This window comes from Mesocricetus auratus, unplaced genomic scaffold (assembly GCF_017639785.1).
Source record: "Mesocricetus auratus isolate SY011 unplaced genomic scaffold, BCM_Maur_2.0 Super-Scaffold_100007, whole genome shotgun sequence".
NCBI lineage: Eukaryota > Metazoa > Chordata > Mammalia > Rodentia > Cricetidae > Mesocricetus > Mesocricetus auratus.
Window position 1 is genome coordinate 31,167,317 of NW_024429191.1, and position 25,492 is coordinate 31,192,808.

General features: G+C 43.5%; 1 protein-coding gene across 1 annotated transcript; it reads left to right on the top strand.

Annotated features, from left to right (window-relative positions):
• The first annotated feature begins 238 nt into the window (after positions 1–238).
• On the top strand, positions 239–25,338 carry Sar1b (secretion associated Ras related GTPase 1B). The gene is made up of 7 exons (XM_005071838.4): positions 239–390; positions 11,752–11,827; positions 15,801–15,920; positions 16,759–16,824; positions 22,313–22,416; positions 23,122–23,253; positions 24,742–25,338. Exons 2-7 carry the CDS (start codon positions 11,770–11,772, stop codon positions 24,856–24,858), a joined length of 597 nt encoding a protein of 198 aa, XP_005071895.1. The 5' UTR covers positions 239–390; positions 11,752–11,769; the 3' UTR covers positions 24,859–25,338.
• The last annotated feature ends 154 nt before the right edge of the window (positions 25,339–25,492 follow it).

Consider the following 25,492-nt stretch of genomic DNA (forward strand, 5'->3'; position numbering starts at 1 on the left):
CCAGCCTGGACTACCAAGTGAGTTCCAGGACAGCCTCCAAAGCCACAGAGAAACCCTGTCTCGAAAAACCAAAAAAAAAAAAAAAAAAAAAAAAAGCAAAAAAACACAAAACAGATGCCAAAGACACTTTTCTCGTCTGCCTCTCTCATCTGCCTCTTTGGGTTGATGTGAAGTGGGCCGGAGCTGGCAAGGGATTGGTGGCGGGACCACAAGGAGGCGGAACTGAGGGCCAGCGGCGCTAGTGTCCCACGGACTGTCACAGGCAAGGCGCCCGCCGACCCGGAAGGAGCTGAAGAGAGCAGGGGCCGCGGCAGCCATACCGCTTGCAGAGCCGGCTCGGAGCGTGGAGGGCGGGCACGGAGCAGGGAGTCGCGTTCTCTGGAGTCGCAGGTGGGTAGCAGTGCCCTCGTCGGGAAGGAACCCGGGCGACAGCTGTGGCCCTCCGGAAGGCGCATTATTTAGGCTGTACACTCGCCCAGAGCACTTGTCCCTGGCCCTTCGCGAATGGAGAGCCTGGTTGTTGTTTAGTTTGTTGTTTTTCGGTGCGAGGGACTACAAGTCCCGTTAGTGCCCACGGGGACCGCTCTGGTGGCCCCCGGGGTAGGACAGTGGTTGTCACACGCAATTGTTTCAGGAAAGAGTGACAGGACGGCACGCGAGCCTCTTTCCTTCTCCCGGGCCTCAGTTTCCTCACTTAGTAAGGCGAAGAAGGAAGCAGGAGTCATTGACAGCTGGAGAGGATGGGAAGCTCGGCGTTGTCCCAATTAGTGTGGGGACCAACCGAGCCTCTTCGTTTTCAGTAGTTGTCATTTGCCACAGCTCTAGTTGAGCGAGGGGGAAGATACTAATGGGGAGGGAGGGAATCACAATTTCCCAAGACAAAAAAAAAATGTTTTGAAAACATCCAAGTCAAACCTGGCGGTGGTGGCGCACGCCTTAATCCCAACAGAGTCAGAGTCAGGTGGATCTCTGTGAGTTCGAGACCAGCCTGGTCTACAAGAGCTAGTTACAGGACAACCTCTAAAGCCACAGAGAAACCCTGTCTCGAAAAAACCAGAAAACATCCAAGTCTGTCCCTGTTAGCTGGAGGCATCAAAGTCGTCGGGAGTTTAAGGTATTGGGGTGAAGAAAATCGAACCTACCGTCGCGAATTTGGACATCAGTGGGTGGGTATCTGTTTTACAGATGACCAGTGAGGGAGGCTATACAGTGTGCCAGGGAGTGGTGGCGATAAAGGGGAGCAACTCGTGGCTACCACTGTACCCTTTTAGTAGATTTGTATTTGTGACCAAAATATTTTGACCTTTAAAGTTTTTGTGAACTTAGGCAGGCACCCTGACCCTATAATTCCACCTACTCAAAAGGGGAGGGACATCATTTGAACCAAGACTGCCTGGGTGACATACCTAAGATCCTATCTGAAGAAAAAAAATTTCCCAAGTGTTAAGATACTCCCAGGGCATTCGTGAGTTTATAGGAAAGTGGCCCCGTTGTCAAAATGTCAGAAGAGCATTGTGATTTTGAAAACTCACAGTTTAAATAAGGCATGTTTTAACCTTCCTTTGCCTAGTACTGTTGTGCTGGAGTAGAAATGCAAGCAGGACTTGACACATAGGAGTGTAGTCTATCAGGGATGGAAATCACTGCCACCTCACTCGCAGTTTACAAACTAGAGTGCTACAGAGTGACTCACCACTTCCCCCCTTCCTCCCTCACGCACATGGTGGGCTGAAACTCATCGTAATTACTCTTTTACAAAATATGATGAAGAAATAATACTTAAATCCGTGTCCAACAGTTTCTCCAGTCTATGTAGTTTTTAGAGTAACTTTGATTATTGTTTTAAAATATTTTATTATATGCATCATTATTATGAATGCACCTGTGTTGAAGGTCACCCCAGGAAGTAGAGGTAGAGGTCAAAGGACAATTTGTGGGAGCTTGCTCTTGCTTCCCACCACGTAGTTTTCTTTCTTTCTTTCTTTTTTTCTGAGACAGAGTTTCTCTGTGGCTTTGGAGCCTGTCCTGGAACTAGCTCTTGTAGACCAGGCTGGTCGCGAACTCATAGAGATCCTCCTGTCTGCGCCTCCTGATTTTCTGAAACCAGGCTTGGTGACAAACTCCTTTACCTACTGAGCTACCTTGCCAGCCCTCTATTGGTGTTTTGAGGATGCAATTTGTTATATACCAGTTTGAATTTTCTTAGTCCACTAGTGGCAAGTCCAAGTTCAGTACTCACTCTCATAAGATTCTTTTTGTTGTCTCACAGGCTGCCCTCTTTGAGATCCCCCATCAGCCTCCCAAGTCTCTCTTTCTCTTTCTCCTCTCCCTTTCTTCTTTCCTAGCCTTTTGACAGAGGTTTTTCTTAAAACCCTCTCTCCTTTTTTCACTCTTAAAGTCATATTTCTTGTGGTTTTAACCTTCTTTCAATTGGGCGTTATTTTTTTCCAGAATAAACAAGTATAGACTTCAAAAAATTATGAATTAAAGGGTTTAGTTCACATAATTGCTTTATTTTAGGGGTTGGGGTAAGGGATTAGTTATTGTCCAGTAAGCTGTTTTCCAATGAAAATGTGTGAAGCAGAACTGTTTTGAAACATTTATATAAACAAAATATAGTCACTCCTGGTGCGGTCTACACTCCTTTGATCTCAGTACTCCATCAGAAGCAGGCTGATCTCTGTGAGTTGCAGGTCAGCCTGGGATACAGGAAAGTTCCAACCCAGCTACACAGTGAGACCCTGTCTCAAAATAAAACAACAACAAAAACCAAGGTCAGGCATAGTTTTATCTGGTATCACAGGCTGGCCTTGAACTTGATACGTAACTGGAGATGACCTTGAACTTTGCATCCTGTCTACCTCCCAAGTGCTGTCCCATGTCTGGCTCATATGTTGTTGGTGATCAAACCATGCAAGTAAGGCAAGCACTCTACTAACCAACCTTCATTTCCAGCCTAGCCATTGCATTTTTAATGGTAAGTTAGATTACAGATAGCAGTCCATCTGGTGTGTGGGGTAGGGCTTGTATGCGCCATGTTGCACCTGTAGAGATCAGAGTACAACCTGTGGAGGTTAGCTCTCTCCTATGTGGTCCCTAGGGATCAAACTCTGATCTGGGTGTCATCAGCAGTTGCCTTACACACTGAGCTTTCTTGCTGGTCCTTTTCTATTTTGTTTCAAATTGTTTTTTTTAAGTTATCATAAAAAACAATGGGTTTTATTGTGACATTTTTAAAGTTTTATTTTATTTTATGTGTATGGGTGTTTTGTCTGCATCTGTGTATATGTACTGCGTGCATGCTTGATGCGTGTAGACCAGAAGAGGGCATCAGATCTCTTGGAATTGGAGTTACAGATGTTGTGAACCGCTGTGTAGATGCTGGGAACTGAGCTGGATCAGCAAGAACAAGAGGTCTTAACCACTGAGCTGTCTCTCCAGCCCCTGTCTTGTCATTTTCAGGGTTGTATATCACTGTGTCTTGCTCATGTTTACTGTGCTGTTTTTGATCGTCATTGTTGTCTGTTGGAGACAGAATCTCATTAGTCCAGGCTGGCCTTAACTCACTATGATCTTTCTGTCAAGTCACAAATGCTGGAGTTACAAGTTACAGGCAAGCACACCATACCCAAATCTCCCCTCCTCGTCACTATGTAGCCAAGTGGTGATCCTCCCATTCAATCCCAGCACTGGGGAGTAGAGGCAGACCTGGTCTACATAGTGAGTTCCAGGTCAACCAGTGCTACTCAGTAAGATCCTATCTCAATAAAAATATAAAAAGAATAATGATATAGTCCATGCTGGTCTCAAACCAAGAATCCTCCTGCCTTAGCCTAGAGTTATGATTAGGTATGTGCCATATTGGTGGTTTGTAGTGAAATTTCTATACCTGAGTCGGCAGGACACTATCCTAGTACTTTTTCTGATGGCAGTCAGAGACAGTTCTCTGTGGCTTTGGAGGCTGTCCTGGAACTAGCTCTTGTAGACCAGGCTGGCCTCGAACTCACAGAGATCCGCCTGCCTCTGCCTCCCGAGTGCTGGGACTAAAGGCGTGCGCCACCAACACCCGGCTGAGACAGTGTATTTCTATGTAATGTGAAAACAGGGGTGACGAGGTGGCTGCTCAGGGAAAAGTGCTTGCTGCACAAGTCTGGCGACCTGAGTTCAAGCCCGGAACACATAAAGTTGTTCTCTGACCTCCACACAGGTGCCATGGCATATGAGCCCCTACCCACCACACAAAGATATGTACATACACACGCATGTGCACGCGCGCGCGTGCTCGCGCGCACACACATACACACACACAATAGTCAGTCAGCAAATTTTAAAATGAGAATGCTATCAATCTTTTTTATATTTAAAGTTATTAATATTAAGTTGGACATGGTACCACAAGCTTATAACCCCAGCACTTGGGAGAGCCAGCCTGAGCTACATGATAACTTGTCCTAAGGGAAGGAAAAAACCAAAAACTTTAAGATTTGTTGAACTAGACTTGACATACAGTAGTATTTACCCTTTAGTATGTTCAGAATGTTCTCAATATAGTCACAATCTTACACAACCTTCACCACTAAATCTAGAACATTTTTCCTCACCTCTAAAAGAAACCCAGCCCCCACTAGCAGTCGCTCCTCTCCCCCTCCTGTCTCTCACTCTAGACTGCACTAATCTGCTTGCTCTCAAGACCTGTCTGTAGTGGGTATTTCACACCGAGAGTTATCCAGGGAACTTCAGTGGGACAGAGTTTTAAGCAATGATTTGTAACCCGAGTTCTGTTCATTGTGCTGATTTTCATGTTACCTGAGTAGATTGCCTTTTAATCTGCAGAGCTCTTCCTGTTTGGTGTTCAAGTAATAAATAAATCTGCTGACGTGCTGTGTTTCCTTGTAGGCGACCTTTGCTCTTCACATGTCTCTGTGATGTGTCCTGGGTTGTGTAACCCACTCTCGGGGCTCAGGTGTCTGTTTGTAGCTAAGTGACTTTATTCTCAGTTGGATGTTTTTATTTTTACGTCTATTTGAAAAAACAAATAACTAATTCTGTTTAATAATTCCTAGCACGTTTTAAGGCTTTTAAAAGTTATAGTTTTGTAGAAATATAGTATCTGTTTTCTCAAGTAGAGTTTCTTTGTTAATTAGATAATTTCTCTGAAGATAAATTTTATAGCAGCATTGGTACCACCCTCATGCAGACAGCTCTTTCCTTCAAGGCTTATGCTGCTCCGCCCTCCACCTTTTCCTGTAGCTCTCCATCCCAGGGAAGACTTTGCCTCTCGACTCACTGTCATGTACAGGGATGCCCTTAACCTTTAGATGATTCTACAACCTGTCACTGTAGACAGTTCACCTTCTGGCCTGGCTTCCTGTACCTTTTACCCCAATGTCTCTTTATCTTTCTGTGCTGGTGTCAGACCTTGGAGCTGCCACCACGCAGACCTGAACTCCTTTGACCTTTGTTCTCCCACATCACCATGCACCCTGGTCTACTTCACCCCCTCCCCTTTCCTACAGCCACACTTATCTTTTGGTTTCCAGACCTTTCCTCGACTCTGTTGGCTCTGTTCTGTGGGAAGCCTGCCTTTGTCACCGCACACCTCAGTTATCCTGTTGTGTACTCAACCTGGAATGAGGGCGGCTCACACCCATGCTTCTCATGGTGCCCTCCATACTATTCCTCGTGTTCTTCTTTCTTCCCCTTAGCACTAGGGTCCGACCCACAGCCCTCTCCCTGTCCTTTCTCACCTCTATCTTGGAAGTCTGAGTTTCCTAAAGCCCAGCATCGCTGAGGGTGGGGTGTAAGATGGGGGTGTTGAGGGTAAAAAAAAATTAGTGCTGATTGGCAGTGCTGTGAATGTTTACGAGATCTCCAACACTTTTTTTTTTCTTAAATTCAGTGGTGGCTGGGCGTGGTGTTACATGTCTTTAATCCCAGCTCTCTGGAAAAAGAGGCAGGTGGGTTCTGAGTTCAAGGCCAGCCTGGTCTACAGAGCAAGTTCCAAGACAGCCAGGGCTACACAGAGAAACCCCATGTCAAAAATTAAAATGAATAAATAAATAAACTCAGTGAAAGGACTCAAACCCTGGTCCTTTCATGTTCTTGGCAAGTATGATGCCACTTAGCCATACCCCAGCCTCTGAGCAATCATTTGACTTCATCCATCACCTATCACTACAATACCTGTTGGCTATCTCGAAATTTCCTCAGCTCTCCTCTGCCACTGTTTTGAGAGAGGGTTTCACTATATATGTAGCCCAAGAGCTAGCCTTAAAGTCAGCGTCCTAAATTCTGGGACTTAGAGGGCCCTACCCCTCTTCATCTCTGGAGTCAGATTGCTCTTGGCTCCACAGATTTCCTGGGCCTCCCTTCTACTCACAGAGAAGGGGTGTCTCAGTTCAAGCTCCCTGCCAGCCTTTGCTCCTTCTTTTGGTTAATTTCTCCCCTCCTTTTCTCGATTAGGTAGCTCTTTGCTCTGGACTCACTAGGTAGAACAGGCTAGCCTTGAACACACAGAGATCCATCTGCCTCTGCCTCCCTAGTGCTGGAATAAAAGTGTGCAAAGGTTTTAGTCAATATAGTCAGTTTCTCCATAAAATGGAACGCCAGTATATTTGAAGGATTTGGAGGTTATTTAATAGTGAGCTAGAGATACATATACAGATAATTGCTGAGTACTGTAGACCATAGAAGAAATAACACCTGCAGGGACATTATTGAGGGTTTCACTCCATGCTAGATTTGTGCCACTAACTTACTTAATCTTCACAGCAACAGCTCAGGTAGCTGCTGTTATCTCATTTTACAGGTGAGGGAAGTAAAGTCAGTTGCCTAAGATAGACAGGAAGTGGTCAGGTCCTGGCTTCAGAGTTCCTTGTCTTAACCTCTAGACCAGTGGTTCTTAATCTGTGGGTAAGGACCCCTTTCTAAAACCTCTGTCTCCAAAAAGATTTAATTACAATTTATAACAGCAACAAAATTACAGTTATAAAATAGCAATGGAAATAATTTTGTGGTTGGAGTCACCACAATATGAGGAAGCATTAGGAAGGTTGAGGACCACTGAGCTAGACCATAATATTCCTAGATATTCGATGAATGGTAGCTGTTTTGTGTGCTTTCCTTTGATTTTTTTTTTGGTTGTTGTTGAATGACTGTAGTAAGTTGAGGTGGCCCATGCTTATGATCCCAGCATTCAGGAGGCAGAAACAGGAGGATTTGAAAGTTTGGGGCTAGCCTAGAACATGTAACAAGACCCTGTGTCTCAACTGTAGGCCACCTGCAGCCAAAATCACATAACTGACTCAGCACTCTCTTTTGTCTTCATTGTAGGTGAGGAACAATAAGGTGTAATGCCTGTCTAGTATGTGATTTGCTAGTTAGCATCCATTGATTTCATTTTGTCTCTGAAAACTTGTTATGAAGTTGCAGATGGTCTTGACTTCCTCATCATTCTCATCCTGCTCCACCTCCCAAGCCCTAGGATCACACCATACCTAGATTTCTGTTGTTATTTTAAGACATTGTTTTGTTTCAATGTCTTCTTTGTGTAGCCCTGGCTGTCCTGGAACTTGCCTTGTAACCCAGGCTTATCTCAAAGTCAGAGATCCGCCTGCCTCTGCCTCCTGAGTGCTGGGATTAAAGGTGTGTGCCACCACTGCCCTATTTTTTTATGTAAGAATGAGAGAGAGAGAAAGAGAGAGAGAGGGAGAGGGAGAGAGGGAGGAAGGGAGGAAGGGAGGAGAGGGAGGGATGAGAAGAGAGAGATTCATGAGCATAAGTGCAGTTGTCCTCGGAGTCCAGAAGAGGGCATCAGATGCCCTAAAGCTGGAGGTACATGAGGTTGTGAGCCACCTGATGTAGGCACTATGAACCAAACTTGGGTCTTCTGGAAGACCAGCAGGCACACTCTTCCATCTTTTTTTTTTTTTTTTTTTTTTTTAAGAAACAGGGTTTCTCTGTATTATTTTGGAGGCTGTCCTGGCACTCCCTCTGTAGACCAGGCTGACCTTGAACTCACAGAGATCCGCCTGCTGGGATTAAAGGCATTCGCCACCAACGCCCGGCCACTCTTACATCTTAACATCTTAGGTGTGTGAGTGTTTTGCCTGTATGTGTGTATGTATGTATGTACTGTTTCAAATGTCTGCTGGTGCTCTCAGATCAGATGCCCTGGAGCTGTCTGGGTGTTGTGAGCTGCCCTGGGAGTGTTGGACACTGAACCCAGGTCCTCTGCAAGAGCAACACGTGCTCTTGATTGCTGACCCATCTCCCTAAGCCCCTCTTCAGCTGGGATTGTAGGTGAGAGCCAGCACAGCCTGTTGTGAACTAGTGGGGTTTGGGCAATTTTTGGTTAAATTGCATTTGTGTAGCTAGTTTGTCGGTCTACAATCTATTTGAGGAGCCACGTGGGTCATCCCTTTTTGTATTCTTAGCAGTGTTTAGCGCAGGTCCACAGGTCCTTGGACTTACTGTAAACTCAGAAAACATCAATTAAAATAACAATACATTCTGTATCTTTGGAAAGATAAACTTTTCACATGTATTCTTTAAGTTCCAATGTATTTCTATATTTTTTTTGGTTTGTTTTGGAGACTGAACCCAGAGCCTTATGCATACCATTGCCCAAACCCTCAGCCCCCACACATTTCAATTTCTATGTCACCCAGACCATAATGGTAGCAGGTTGTATAACTTCTGGGGAAGGGAAAATTTTTGAGCAGTTTCACTATGTAGTCCAGGTTGGTCTGAACTGGATGTACAGCTCAGATTGTCCTTGAACTCAAAATCCTGGCTCGTCCCTGCCAAGGACTAGAATTCATGTGTAAACATCCTGCTCATATTTCTCCTTCTTTTGTTACTGACACATTCATAGTTTGTATTTGATCTCAAATTGGGATTCTTGGGCTATAAAAACAGAATTTGAGTTAGGTATAAGGGTGTATCTCAAAAATTCCAGATACTCAGGAGACTGAGTCAGGAGGATTGTGAGTTGTAGGCCAGCTTGAGGAGTTTAGTGAGACCTGGGCCCCCTCCCGCAATGAAAGAGATTAAAGGGGAGGGATGAAGCTTAGTGGGTAAGAGCTTGCCCAGCACTCTTGAGACCCTGGTTTAGCACCTACCCTCACCTCTCTTAAACCAGTTTCAGAAAGGAGAGAATAAAGGACTTAGAGTATTTCAGAAAAACAAGCTGGGCTCATATGCTCCCTCTTCTTCTAAAGTGATATGGGTATAGGGTCGCTTGACTGCTTGCCCCTGTCATATCAAGTTTGACAGCCTACTGCAGAGATGACTAAAGCAGGCAGGACATGTCTAAAGAATGACAAAGACAGCATAGCCTCCCCAGTGTTTGAACTTGGTCCAAGTTTCAGGCCAGAGTTACTTTTTCACTCTAGAAAATGAACTTTGTTAACCTGTGAAAGTACATTTCTGTGTCTATGAACTTTCAAGAAACTTTCTGACTTGTTTTTCCTGTTACCCCATTAGTTTGCCAAGCTCTGTTAAGTAAATGCTGAATTGTACTGTTTTCTACTGTGACTTAAAAGATTTGTTTGATATGTGGTAATAGTTAAATGTTGAAAAATTCAGAAAGATAGCATACCCCAAATTTATCACATGGAACCGATTACCATGAGAAGAGACAATAGGCATGAAGGTACATGTAGTGTTCTTAGCGCTTAGGAGATGGAAACTGGACTATTGGAAATTCAAGGTCCTCCTTGGCTACATAGGAAACCAGCCTAAGTTACATGAGACCCTGTCTCAAAAACCATAGAGAAAGATAAGCTCTGCTTCACTGCAGATTCTCTCTCTCTCTCTCTTTGTGTGTGCTAGTGGGGAATTGAACCTAGGGCCTGACATGTTAGACAAGCTGTCTACACCTCTCTCTTTGTGTTAGTGGGGATTGAACCTGGGGCCTGACATCTTAGACAAGCTGTCTACACCTCTCTTTGTGTTAGTGGGGATTGAACCTGGGGCCTGACATGTTAGACAAGCTCTCTACACTACGCTCCCCCCATTTACATTTTATATATTGGGGAGGGACACACACATGCCATGGTGTCCTTGTGGAGGTCAGAAGACAGTTTCCAGGGTGGTTTCCAGGGACTGAACTCAGATCTTCAGGCTTGGCAGCAAGTGTATTTTGTCGATCAAGCCATCTACCAACCCATACACTGAGCTTTTTTATATATTTTTTTTATTTTATTGCAGGGGTGGGGAGAGGGATAAGAGACTGGGATGGACTTGTGTTTTTGTGTTTTTGAGATGGTCTCAGAAAGCCAAGGCTGTCTAGTTAAGTCTGGCCTTGAACTGTTCTCCATGACATCTGATCCCAGGCTTTTTATTATTTATTTCTGAGCCATCCTTAATTGAGTATACCAGGCTCTTGGTCTTGAGCCCACAGTGTAGCCCAGCCCAAACTTGAACTTGTTGATCATCCTGTCTCAACCTTCTGACTAACTGGAGTTAAAGATTTGTACCACCAAGCTCAGCGGGGAAATTCTTAAACCAATTATTATTCTAAAACTCAGAAAATAGACCAGACTGGTCTTGAACTCAGAGATCTGCCTGCCACTGTCTCCATAGAATACTGGGATTAAAGACTCGTGCCACTACACTTGACCTTACTAATTATTATTACTATTTGTTGTTGAAACAGTCAAATGTAGCCCAGGCTAGCCTTGAACTAGCTATACAGCCAAAGATGTCCTTAAACTCTTGACTCTCCTGCTTCTTATCTCCTCAGATATCAGGCATGAAAACTTGTCATACTCTTTCTCTCTTCTCCATATTTTCTTCCCAATGTCCAATTTTCATAGCTCATATCTACATATGTTGAACAAGGCAGAAGAGAGCTTTGGAAATCCTGGGGTTGGCTAGAGTCATAGGCAGTTGTTAACCACCAGGCATAGTTGCTGGGGATTGAACTCAGGATCTCTGGAGGATTAGGAAGTGCTCTTAACCACTAAACCATGTCTCCAGCCTCCCAGTTTTTCTTGTTTTGAGATGGAGTCTTACAGTTCACCCTGCAGTCTAAGCTGGCCTTGAATTTGCAAGCCTCTTGCCTCAGCTTCCCAATGGCTAACATTACAAGTATGTGCTACCATGCTTGTCTCTAACTTAGTTTTGAAAAGGTTTTATGTTAGTTTATACTTCTACCTAATTTATTTCCTTTTTTTCTAAAGAGACAAGTTTCACCATATAGCTGTGGCTGGCCTAGAACTGCTATATAGACCAGTCTAACCTCAAATTTACAGTGATCCTCCTGCCTCTTTCCTGAGTGCTGGGATTACAGTTGTTGGCCACTATACGGCTCTTATTTTTTTCCCTAGTCCTAGTTGCTGCAATTCATTTTGTTCCTTCCATGGACAAAGAATGGTCTTTTCCTGATAGGTTAGTGGCATGTTGAGACTGATGCATCAGCACAGATGAGGTTCTGTCAGCCTGGATAAGTCTGTTGTTGGTGTTTACAGGTGTGCACACATGCATGAGTTCATGTGTACCACAATGTATGTGTAGGTGTCAGAGGGCAGCTTGTGGGGTTGGTTCTCTCCCTACCATGGGAGTCCCAGGGACTGAACTGAGGGTGTCAGGTTTGGCGGCAGTGCCTGCCTTTCTCTACTTAGGCCTCTCCCTCGGCTCTGTATTACTGTTCCTAACACTTGTATAATGTTGGTGAGTACTTAGGCTTGTTTAACATCTAGTGTATGTTAGCAATGCTGAGTGCTAAATCTAAACCTTGTTTTTCAGACCCTGTAAGATCTGGACATGTCCTTCATATTTGACTGGATTTACAGTGGTTTCAGCAGTGTGCTGCAGTTTCTAGGTAACCTCCGCTTTGCTCTTTGTAGCTATCCCATTTGACCCTGTTTATGTAAATGCACCTGTTTGTTGAGAGCTCCTTTATGTAAGCCTGTGGTTAAGAAAGTGAACTTTGAAATTATGAAATACATCCAGTGACTCACTCCCTTGAAACCACAAATCTCAGGTCAGGTGTGGAAGAGCGCACCTGTATCCCGGCTCTCAGGAGACTGAGACTGGAGGATTACAACAGGCTCCAGGCCAGCCTGCTCTTCAGAATGAGCTCAGTTTTTTTTCAAAACTTGTATAATCTTGGAGAATTTGCTTTTTCTACTTTACTCCAAGTTTCCTTATCTATAAAATGACATTTTTCTTTTAATGTGCTAGAGCTTGAACCTAGGGTCTCACATGTTGGGCACTGAGCCATGTTCCCAGCCTTGGCTCTAATGAATCTACTGTTACAATTTATTTATTTATTTAGAGACAGGGTCTTACTATGTACCCTAGGCTGGCCTGGAACTCATGGAGATGGGCCAGCCTCTGCCCCTAGCCCCAGTGCTGAGGTTAAAGGTGTGTGTCACCATGTTTGGCTTCTATCTCTTATAATTGTTGTCAGTAATAATCCTAACAGAAATATATATTGCTTCTTGGCTAATTTATCTGCATTTTTTAACACTTTATCTCATTGAATCTAGTGTGGAATCCAGTGTGTTACTTTTGCTTTTGGTTTCTTTTGGTACAGAGACTCTGACTCAAGGCCTTTTGAACATTAGTGTATGGCTATTGCTGTATCAACTGAGCTCCCATAGCCCTGTCAAGTATTAGACTTATTATAAACATCTGTGTCTAGGGCTGGGGCAAGGTCTCAGTCAGCTACAGTACATGTTCAAGCATGAGGACCTGAGCTGATCCCTGCACCCACAAAATAAAAATAGAGGCTGAGCATGGTGGCACACACCTTTAATCCCAGCATTTGGGAGGCAAAGGCAGGTGGATCTCTATGAGTTCAAAGCCAGCTCCAGAATAGTGAATAGTTTCTACACAGAGAAACCCTGCCTTGAAAAACCAAAAATTAATTACATAAATAAAAATACAAAACTGCTGATGGGGGTAAGGTAGGACTGGCTGGAGAAATGGTTTAGCTGTCAAGAGCACTGATTGTGCATGTGGTGGTGGCACATGCCTTTCACCCCAGCAGAGGCAGACAGATTTCTGTGAGTTCAAGGCCAGAAGAGCTACACAGTGAGACCCTGTATCAAACAAACAAACCAAGCATGATTGTTTTTCCAGAGGATCCAAGCTAATACTCAGCACCCACATGGTAGCTGACAACCATCTGTAACCAGCTCCAGGGATCCAACTTCCTCTTCCGGCCTAAAGCACCGGGTGTGCACATGGTGCACGGGTATACATGACATGGTACACAGATATACATGCAGGCCAAACTCTTATATAGCTCAGTGGGCTAAGGTGCTGACTGCCAAATCTGATGGTTCCCAGGTTCCCAGAGTCCACTGAGTACAGAAAGAGAAAAAAAATAAAAGTTTAAAATTTATTACCAGCTGAGTAGTGGTGCCACATGCCTTTAATCCCAGAATTCAGGAGGCAGAGGCAGGCCCATCTCTGAGTTTGAGGCCAGCCTGGTCTTCCAAGACATCCAGGGTTACACAGAAAAACCCTGTCTTGGAAAAAGCAAACAAAAAAGGTGCCTACAAACTAAGAATAATTTAGTGCAGTACACATTTTGTGGGTTGTTTGCCTTGGGGGTTAACATGCTAGGGATTGGATCTAGGTCTTCATCTGTGCTAAGTAAATCCTCTACTATCAAGTTACATTCACTGCCCCAATCCACAATCTTCTTTTCTTTTGTTTTCAAAGATTTATTTATTCATTACGTATACAGTGTTCTGTTTGCATGTATGCCCATGGGCCAGAAGAGGGCACCAGATCTCATTACAGATGGTTGTGAGCTACCATGTGGTTGCTGGGAATCGAACTCAGAACCTCTGGAGAAGCAGTTGGTGCTCTTCACCTCTGAGCCATCTCTCCAGCACCCCCAATCCACAATCTTTCAAAAGTAAAGTTTAAGTGTTCTGTGTTCTAGGTATCCCTTTTGAGAATCAAAGTGATGTACTTTACTATTTAGTATTTAGGCCACTGAAAAACAAAAACAAACCAAAAAGAAAATAAAATTTAGGCTACTAACCATATGTGATGGTATATATCTGAGGATGGGAGTTAAAGGCCAGCCGTGGCTGTATTGGGAGATTCTATTTTCTGTTTTCCCTTTTTCTTTGTTTTTTTTGTTGTGTTTTTGTTTGAAACAAGATCTCACTATATTGCTCTGGCTGTCCTGGAACTCACATCTGCTGGTCTACAAAGTGAGTGGATCACAGAAATCTGCCTGCCTCTGTCACCTGAGTTCTAAAATTAAAGGTGTCAACCATTATGCCTGCCTGGGAGATTCTATTTTCAAAAACAAAAAGAAATAAAAGGAGGAGGAGGAGGAGGAACAAAGAGAGAGGAAAGAAATCAGACAGAGAGACAGAGAGAGACATTCATAGCTTATCAAAGATTAGGACTTCAGTTTACTTCTAAGACTAAAGTGTCAATAAAAACTAAACGTTGTTTTGGAATGAACTTATTAGAAAATGGATGGCCTAAAATGTTCCTTAGTGGCCTAAGATGTCAATGTAATTAGGTGTATGAGCATGCCGTGGCAAACAGATCAGAATATGACAGGAACTGGGTCTTTCCTTCCACCCTATGGGTTCTGGGAATCAAACTCAGGTCATCAGGTTTGGCTACAAGAGAGTGTGCCCACCCAGACATCTTGTCAGCCCCAAGTAAATATTTCTTGAGCTGCTGCAGTGAGTCTAGAAAAGCTTCCTGTCCCTTTTTGGTAACTTTGGGTGCAGTTGAACAACTGAGCACGTCAAAAGTAAAGCTCAGAGCTGCCTGGAACTCACAGAGATCCGCCTGCCTCTGCCTCCGGAGTGCTGGGATGAAAGGTGTATGTCACCACCGCCCAGCTAATGTGTAGGTCTTAAATCGCTGTTTTAAAACTGAAAATGAGGGACTGAGGAGATGGCTCAGTGGTTAAGAGAACTGGCTTCCTGCCCTTCCAGAGGACCTGGGCTCAACTCCCAGCACCCACATGGCAACTCATGTAATTGTCTCAAGGGACCCCTCTTGTGGCCTCCTCGAATACTGCACTACAGGCAAAAAATAAAATAAAACCTAAAAATAAGAACTATGCCTTACTTGGTGGTACAGACTTCTAACTCCGGTTACTCAGGAGACTGAGGCAAGAGGATCACTTTTTTTTCCGAGACAGGGTTTCTCTGTGACTTTGGAGCCTGTCCTGGAACTAGCGCTTGTAGACCATGCTGGTATGGAACTCACAGAGATCCGCCTGCCTCTACCTCCTGAGTGCTGGAATTAAAGGCGAGCATGTGCTGCCATACTTGACCTGGTTTTTGTTTTTTAAGACAGGGTCTCATGTAGTTCAGGCTAACCTCCAACTTACTACATAGCTAAGAATTGCCTTGAACTTCAGATTCTCCTGCCTTTATCTACCGGTTACATACCTGTTGGGATTGCAGGTGTGGTAAAGTTGGGGTTTATTAGGGTTCTAATATCAATTTAAGCACAGACATTAGAGATGGGCACTTAAAAGGACATTGCACCCCAGGAGCTCTAGACTTCTCAAGAGCTGGCACTTTAAGTGTCTTAACAATAACCTGAATACAATGATAACAGTAACTTTCAAGCCATGTCTAATATAAAGTCATTTTTTTTTTTTTTTTGGTTTTTCGAGACAGGGTTTCTCTGTGGCTTTAGAGGCTGTCCGGGAACTCACTTTGTAGACCAGGCCTGCCTCTGCCTCCCAAGTGCTGGGATTAAAGGCGTGAGCCACCAACGCCCAGCTATATAAAGTCATTTTCATGATGGGTGTTTGATGTCACTCTGACTGATCATTGCTCTTTATTCTGCAGGACTGTATAAAAAAACTGGTAAACTGGTATTCCTTGGATTGGATAATGCAGGGAAAACAACGTTGCTACACATGCTGAAAGATGACAGGCTTGGCCAGCACGTCCCAACACTACATCCCAGTAAGTATTTTCTTCCATTTGAGTAATGCTGAGTCAAAAGTTCATTTGACTTGGGGTTTTTGATGGATAAAGTGTGAGATTATTCAACCTGTTCCTGAAATAGCTGGGTAAATAGCAATCTCCCTGGTTCCCAGAGCACAAATTAAGATCTCGAAGTAATGCTCAGACATTTTCATCCCTGCACTTTAATCCAGCCTAGGTTACAGAAGAAGAACCTACAGAACCATCAGCAGAAAGAAACAAAGACAGTTATCTAACTGTCACAGTGAAAAGATTGTAAACCAGGCAGATACAGTTTAAAAACAAGTTGCTGGGCAGTGGTGGGAGGCAGAGGAGGCGGAATCTGTGAGTTTGAAAGACCCTTTGTTTCTTTATTACACTTTTTAGTTAGGAGTAGGTGTGTGCATGCTGCAAGGGGAGGTCAGCAAACAAACTGGATGTCAAGTGCTCTCCTTCTACCCTGTGGGCTCTGGGGATCAAATTTAAGTCATTAGGCTTAGTGGCAAGTGCCTTTACCTGTTGAGTGATCTTGCTGGCCCGCTTCTCTCTCTCTGTCTCTCTCTTCCTTTTTTCCTTCCTTCCTTCCTTCCTTCCTTTTAAAGAGATCCTGTGACCAAGGATTTAGAGGAAATATGTACTCAATGAGGGGATAAATGGAAGATAATAAATAAGCTTGTCTGTATAGTCCAGGCTAACCCTGAACTTGCTCTATAGCTAAGGATAGCCTTAAACTTCTGTTCTTCTTGCCTCTACTTCCTAAGTGCTAGGATTACAGTCATGAGCCTCTGTGTCTGGCAGATTTCTGATTGTGTTGTGAAAACATCTTGTTTTTATTTAGCTTCAGAAGAACTCACTATTGCTGGCATGACTTTTACAACTTTTGATCTGGGAGGGCACATCCAAGGTAAGATTCTATTTCTCTTAGTCTCTGTTTTATCTTAATTAGTAACCATGACTACTGTGGTCCAGAGCTTGGAACTGCATGTTCTTCAAGTAAGGAAGAATAAGGTCAAGGGTCATCAGCAGATATACTGGCCTTGAAAGCCAAGAGGGTTTTTAATGGTACTTCTGAGTCACTGGAGTCTGGACTGACTGCTTGTGGTGGTGAGTTATGAAGACAATTCAGCTTCCATTTTCTCTTTGCAGCAGGCTCCTCTCACCTGTTGTCAAAAATCATATTGTGAACCCATGATACTGCCCCCCAAGTCCCCAGAAAACCGTTTCTCATAACACTTGTCATTGCTCCAGCATTCTCTGTGGTCCTTTCTCTCTTGTTTTCCCCTCTGCTGTTGTTCACAAATCCCCATTTGTAAGATGTGACGTCCTCCCTGGAGAAGCTGCCCTAGCTAGGAGTGCTCCAGCTGTACCTGTGTGGGACTTAGTGCTTCTGTGTGATTTCTGCAAGTCCTGAGCCCTAGACTCAACTTCTGTGGACTAATAGCCTGTCCATTTTTTATATTCCAGTAGTTCTTAGCATGTGGGGCCCATGGTACAGCACAGATAGTGACCACTCCAGACCGAGAGGCTTCCTGAATCCTGCTGTTAGGGTATGGTTAGAGATGGTGGGCTTCCTGAACACTGCTGTTAGGGATGGTTAGAGCTGGTGGGCTTCTGGGAGGATGGTATTGGGTTGGGTGCCAGCCCCACAGTGCCAGTGCTCTATAGTAGAGCATGCCACCTCATATGCACTTCATTCCCAGCACCATAAAAATAACAGTAAAATATTTTTTTAAATGATGCAACATGTTGTTGTAAAAGATCTTCAGTGGATGTAGCTAGTGAAAAAGCACAATTGAGACACACATCTATTAATCTCTGGGGTATGAAGATTAGAGAATTAGAATCTAGTGCTGGGGAGGTGGCTCAGTGAGTAAGACTCCTTGCAAACCTGAAAACCTGAGTTCAATTCCCAGAATCCACAGTAAGAGGAGAAAACAGACTCCAAAGGTTATTCTCTAAACTACACAAGCTTGCTCTTGCACACACACACTTGTACTCACAGACACATCATAAATAATAATAATAAATAAAATAAAACTCAAAATTTAATGAGGTTTACCTGAAATTTCATTTCTACAATGTATTCCAGATGGACTATAAAGCTCAAGTCAGGGAAGAGAGTCATTTCCCATGGGGTCCTCTGAAAGTTGCTTTCTCAAGGCTGGAGAGTGTAGAGTACTGCCTGCTCTTGCAGAGGACCTAGGTTTGGTTCCCAGCACCCACATGGCTGCTGACAACTGTCCTTACTCCAGTTCCAGGGGATCTGGTGCCCTCTTCTGGCCTCCACAAGAACCAGGCACACAGCATACAGACATGCAGGCAATACACTCATACACATAAAATAAAAACAAGAAAGTCTTTTTAAAAATTAAAAATTGAGCCAGACAGTAGTGGCACACACCTTTAGTCCCAGCACTCAGGAGGCTGAGGTAGGCAGATCTCTGTGAGTTCAAGGCCAGCCTGGTCTACAAAACAAGTTGCAGGATAGCCAAGACTACACAGAGAGAGAAACAAACAAATAAATATCATTTTTTAAAAAAGATTTATTTATTTATTATGTATACAGTGTTCTCAACGCATGAATCCTTACAGGCCAGAAGAGGGCGCCAGATCTCATTATGAATGGTTGTGAGCCATCATGTGGTTGCTGGGAATTGAACTCAGGACCTCTGGAAAAGCAACCAGTGCTCTTAACCTCTGAGCCATCTCTCCAGCCCCCTAAATATCATTTTTTTAAAGAAACCTTTAATGGAAAAAATTACCCTCATGTTTTCCTACACTTTAGCTAATTAATTTCTTAATAATAAATTATAAAGAAATACCTTTGATAGATATGTAATGTTACTACTTATTAAAGATTAAGGAAAATTTGCATGCTAATGAGATGGCTATACTTACTTATTTTTATATAAAGAGTTAAATCCTAGCTGAATATTTTCTACAGTGAGACAGAGAATCTTTAGCATTTTCAAACTCTTTTTTTTTTTTTTTTTTTTTTTTTGGTTTTTACGAGACAGGGTTTCTCTGTATTGTTTTGGAGGCTGTCGGTCCAGCCCGGCCTCGAACTCACAGAGATCCGCCTGCCTCTGCCTCCCAAGTGCTGGGATTAAAGGCGTGCGCCCAGCCAAACCCTTTTTTTTTAAGATTTATTTTTTTATGTGTATGAGTGCTATGCATATACGTCTGTGCATCACATGTGTGCCTGGTGCCTGTCTAGCCCCTGGAATTGGAGTTACAGATGGTTGGGGACCACCATGGGGGTGCTGGGAATTCAACTCAGGTCCTCTGAAAGAGTAATAAGTGCTCTTAACCACTGAGCCATCTTTCCGACTTTGATGTTTTGATTATATAGACATAGTACAAAATGGCAAAAGTATATTCAGGGCCATTTTAGAAACTGTTGGAAATTCTATCCTAATCCCAAGCTAGAATTATTTAATGATTTCCCCCCCTCCTTTTATGGAGCTGAAGTCAGCAAATTAATCAGCAGTTTTTATAATGAAACATTCAAAAACAATACAATCCAAAGTTATATTAATTTGATACTTACTGAGGAATGATGGTAGGAAAATATTGAAAGTCTTTTTTTTTGTAATTAAACCATTATGTTTCTATAAGAGCAGAAAACTTTCTGTATAGCTGAAATACTGCAACTCCTAACACAGAGAAGTCTGAACTCTGAACTGAGGTGTTGGAGGCAGTGTTGGTTAGAGCTGTAGTGTGACGCATGCCTAGTGCATGTGTATGTTGTAAGAACCAAGGCTGCAGTGAAGTCAGGGTCTGCCACATGCACATGGGCCAGCAGTGCCAGAAACACCCCGGAATCAAGACTCCCTGGTTTTCGAGGTCACTTGTGGTTGATGGGCATTCAGATTCTTGACCCACAGCTTAAGAAGCTGAGGTATGGGCTGTAAAGATGGCCTAGTGGTTAAGAGCACTGACTGCTCCTCCTGAGGACCTGGGTTCAAATCCCAGCCCCCAGATGATGCCAAACAACTATGTATAACTCCAGTCTCAGGGGATCTGATGACCTTTTCTGCCCCCCTCTGTGGGCAATGCATGCATGTAGTAGTCAGATACATATACTCAAAATTTTTAAAATTTAAAAACTGGGATATAATGTACATGTACCAGGAATTCCTTAGAAAGTAGATAGAAAACAATAAGTGAAATAGTGGATCTCAGTTTTCCCAGTCTGATGAAAATGGAAACTGGGGGCTGGAGGGACAGCTCAGTGGTTGAGAACATTTGTTGCTCTTGCAGAAGACCTCCATTTGATTCCTAGCAGTCACATGGTGACTCACAGCCACCCCATTTCCAGTTCCAGGGAATCCACTTCCTTCTGTTCTCCTTGACTATCAAGCACATAAAATAAATCTAAGAAGACTGTCACCTCTCAGGTGTAAAGAACTCAGTGAGCTCCAAGCTTTGTGATGCAGGCAGCACTAAGCCCCACAGAAATTAAAGTACTCTGAGCCAGCGACTGGGAGAAGAGCCCCTAGAGGAGAAAAGACATGTAACCCACAGAACGCAGATAGGAGGGGCAGCACATCAGGCATCGAGGTGGCTCAGCAGATTGGGTGTTTGTGCCGAGTCGATGACCAGAGTTCACTTCCTCAAGATCCTCACAGTATAAGGAAAGAATAGACTCCCCACAATTGTTTTCTGGCCATATAGTGGTGACCTATTGATCCCAGTACTCTGGAGGCAGAAGCAGGTGGATCTCTGTGAGTTCGAGGCCAGCCTGGTCTACAAAGTGAGTTCCAGGACAGCCTCCAAAGCCACAGAGAAACCCTGTCTCGAAAAACCAAAAAAAAAGAAAAAGAAAAAGAAAACAAAACAAAAATTCTTTTCTGACCTTCACACATTTACTACGGCATGACTACTACTCCTATACACTACTCTCACACACAGAAAATAATAAATGTAAAAAGATAAACCACATTTATCATCAGAAACAAGGTAAACATGAAGACAGTGAAGAAATGTTTCAAATACTGAAAGAAAAACTTTTGTTTAGATTTACTTATTTTGAGTGTTTTACATGCGTGTTGGTGCACCAGATAAATGCCTGGTTCCCTTAGGGGTCCAAAGAGGGCATCGATTCCCTGGAACTAGAGTTACAGATGGTTGTGAACCACCCTGTGGGTGCTGGGAACTGAACCCTGATCCTCTAGAAGAGCATCTCTCTTAACCACTGAGCAATCTCTCTAACCCCCATGAAAATGTTCTTAGAGTAAATATGAAATGTCCTTACAACGTTATCTGTTGAACATTCATTCCCTGGATGGTGGCACTCTTTTGGCATATTCTCATTAGTTAAATTTTTCTGTTTTAAATACAACAATTTGTAACTTAGCCAAGCCTGTACCCAGTACTAACATCCTTCTGACCTTGGCTTCATATTTATCACTAGCTAAAACCTGAGAAACTAGAAATGTCAAAAAAAGTAATACCATGCTCACACGCATGCATGCATGTGCATGCACACGCACACACATGTATATAGTTTATATTGCTTTATTTTGGTTAATGGAAGTTAGCAGTGGTTCTCTAGTGAACCGAGTGAGAGTCACTGTGTCTGTGAATGTACACCATGTGTGTGCAGTGCCTATGGGAGCAGAGCAGGGTATTGGATTCTCTGGAACTGGAGTTGCTAGTGGTTGTGAGCCACCCTATATGGGTTTCAGGAACCAAACTAGGGTCCTCTGGGAGAACAGGAAGCACTCTTAAGCACCCAGCCATTTTCCTGCTCCTATTTACTTTCTTTTTAAAGATGTATTTATTTATGTGCTTTATGCATGTGGATGTTTTGTCCATATGTATATTTGCACGTCAGAAGAGGGAATCAGACTACAGTTATAGATGGTTGTGAGCCACAGTATGGGTGCTGGGAATTGAACCCCGGGTTCTCTGGAAGAGCACTCTGTGCTCTTAACCACTGAGCTATCTCTTCAGTTCCCTAATTCAGTTTCTTTCTTTTTTTTTTTTTTTTTTTTTTTGGTTTTTCGAGACAGAGTTTCTCTGTATCATTTTGGAGTCTGTCCTGAAACTCGCTCTGTAGACCAGGTTGGCCTCTAACTCACAGAGATCTGCCTGCCTCTGCTGGGATTAAAGGCAGGCGCCACCAACACCCGGCTCCTATTTCAGTTTCTTAATGGGAGGAAAGTTAAGGACTGGATTTACCCATGATCAAGGAAAGTCTGAAATTTGTTTTGGTTTTCTGGGGAAATTTTGGTACCAGAATCTTTCACAAAACAGGCAGTTGACTACACAATGAAACAGCAGCCAAAGGGATGCCTCAGTACTCTTGAAATCTTACTGGATTCACCATCAACCATCTGACAGGCTTGACCAACACATAAATCCTAACTCCTGATTGTTTTTGTTAGCTCGAAGAGTATGGAAAAACTACCTTCCTGCTATCAATGGCATTGTATTTCTTGTGGATTGTGCAGACCATGAAAGGCTGTTAGAATCAAAAGAAGAACTTGATGTAAGTTGAATAATGAAAACTAAAACAACTCTCTGTGGGCAGCCTGAAGGAATCGGTGCAGCCTGAGCTGCCAGAACAGCTTTCCTGCAGTGTCTGAGCTAACCCCAGCAGTCTGGTGGGCTTGGTGGTGGTTTTCACTGATGGTGACTCTGTTTAGAGTGGAGTAGCTCAAACTAGTGAGGAAAACTCGGAGCTCACGTTCTCCAGAGTGTGCCCTGCATGTGTGTGCACGCCTGCTCATTCCCGAAACCAGTTGATCAGGATCCCAGGATAGTTCTTCGGCAACTATCCAGCCAGCTTTGTGACCGCCTGCAGAAGGCAGTAGGTGCATGTTCTCACCCTCTGCACCCTCTCTAGGTCAGGTACTCGTAAAAAGGCTCAGCAGTTTCCAGCAAGACAGAACTCAGTCTGAGACCACAGAGTAAGGAGGTCCGTGATCTGACTGAAGGTTAACCCTGACCCTAAGTAGTCACTGCTGATCCTTCTCAAGCTTCCATGAAGCTAGTTGTCTAAGATGGGACCAGGTTGCCCCACCTCCAAGGTGTCTACACTCTCTTAGTGATTTGTATAGTACACATCTCCAGAGAACGGTAGGGAGATAGGAGAATCTAGCCTACAGTTTCTTAGTGCTCACTATCGTCTCAAAATAAGCTTTTTAGATAGCTTTAAATCAACTTGTCTTTGCTGTTATTTGCTTTGTTTCAGTCACTAATGACAGATGAAACCATTGCCAATGTGCCTATATTAATTCTTGGAAATAAGATTGACAGACCCGAAGCCATCAGTGAAGAGAGGTTACGAGAAATGTTTGGCTTATATGGGCAGACAACAGGAAAGGTAAAAACCTTTTATTTTTATTTTATTTTATTATCTGTTTGCTTGCTTATTTTTGAGACAGGGTCTCACCATGTAGCCTTAGCTGTCCTGGAATTTATTATGTAGACTGTACTGGCCTCAAACTCAAGAAATCCACCTGCCTCTGCCTCCCAAGTGCTGGGATTAAAGGTGTGTGCTACCATATCCAACTAAGAAAGGTAATAAAAAACTTTAAAGGGTGATTTGTTTGCATTTTTGGTTTTGAACAGGGCCTCAGAATGTAGTCCTGGCTAGCATTAAAGAGCTCACTGCTAAGACACTTGATTCTCCTGCCTTTACCTCACAAGGACTGAGGTCATAGGCATGCACCAGTACGCCTACCTTTGACCAATGTGAACATTAGTTCCGCAGTAGAAGCATCTTAAGTTACTATGTACAACTACACACGCTCATTGTTTTCCTTAAAGAAAACCTAATTGTCTGTGCATGGTGATGCACTCCTTTAGTCCCAGCACTCGGGAGGCAGAGAGCAGGCGGATCTCTGTGAGTTCAAAGCTTGGTCTATAAAGAGAGCTCCTATTTCTTCATTAATTTTTATTTTATGTGCATTGGTATTTTGCCTTCATGTATGTCTGTGTTAGTGTCTAATCCGCTGGAACTGGAGTTACAGACAGTTGTGAGGTGCCATGTGGGTGGATTTGTCGAGGCATGGTATGGGGCATGTTAGTACTGAAAAGTTCCAGAAAGCCACAGAACACAGTGGTCCATGTCTGAATACCAATACTTGGGAAGCTGAGGCAAGAGGATCACAGGTTTAACTACCCTGGGTGCTACATAGTGAGACTGTCTCAACAAACCAGTAAGAAAAAAATATTCCCAGACAAACCATGCATCGAACCTCATGATTTATAAACAAAACCTCCTTACTTCACACATGCTCTTTCAGGGCAAAGAGCTACTGCAGCAGAGGAAGGGACTCAGAGCTTTACTGCTGTGGACAGCCTAGCCCTCTGTGCCATACCAGTCTTAGGCAATGGCCTCACTGTAGCCAAGGCAGGCCTTGAACTTTGATCCTCTTGAGTATTATGATGACATGGGTATGCCACCACCTGGAAGAATGCTGTCTTAAATGTCAGGAAAGAGAATTTGGACTTTTTTTTTTTTCTGTTTTGATTTTTGAGACAAGGTCTCACTTTCCAGCCTAGGCTGCCCCGGAGCTTGAGATCCTCCAGCCTCAGGCTCCAGGGTGCTAGAAACACAGCGTGCCTCAGCGCTTGGATGATTATTTTATTCCTTTGTACCTCCCAAGCTCATGTCTTTCCCACTCATTGACCAAATTGTCACAGTAGAGTAAGAAAAGGCTTGGTGTGTAAGGGGACTTGGATTCTAAGCAACCATGGCTTTTTCATTTACATACCCTTTGTTCTGAAGTGGAATCTGCAGTGTGCTGGGAGTAGAACTTGCATTCTGTGAGAGCAACCCCGACCTAGCAGCTCTCTTCTCTTCCAGGGCAGTGTGTCGCTGAAGGAGCTCAATGCCAGACCCCTGGAAGTGTTCATGTGCAGTGTGCTGAAAAGACAAGGCTATGGAGAAGGCTTCCGCTGGATGGCACAGTACATCGATTAGCAGCCGTCCTGCCCACTCACACCAGGCCTCCGAGATCCATCCCCAACACGCATAACTTGAATTCAATAGACTTTTGTTGGTTTCAGAATAGGTGTTTTTTAGATTATTAATATATCTACCTGAGTGGGAATTGCAAACTGATTCAAGTTTGAATATCACAATGTTAGCTTTCTAATTCCATACAGATAGTTTTACAGTTTACAGCCCTACATCGACCCGGTCACCGTTTATAAAGATCAGCTTCCCAGCGGTACATTTGAAGCACTTTTTAACGATGTGAAACTACAAATATAAACCATATTTAAAAGCTCATCATGTGAAACTTTTATGTACTTTTTGGAAATAGTTTTTCAATTTTAGATTGTCCGCCTACCTTGTGTACAGTTAAAATCCACTTATCAGTGATTGCATGATGCCTTACTGTTTTCAGGACTACTTTTTCTTATGCAAAAGTCATGCAATAAAACAAACTACAACGTTTGGCTCTTTGTTGGGCTCTTTGTTGGGCAACTATTTCATTTGGGTGTGTCATATGTGACTAGTGTGCTCTGAAAATGGTCTAATATTACATATACGAGAGGATGGTTGATGATCAAGGTGGTTCCTTCAGAATATTAGGATGGTGCTGGGGGGC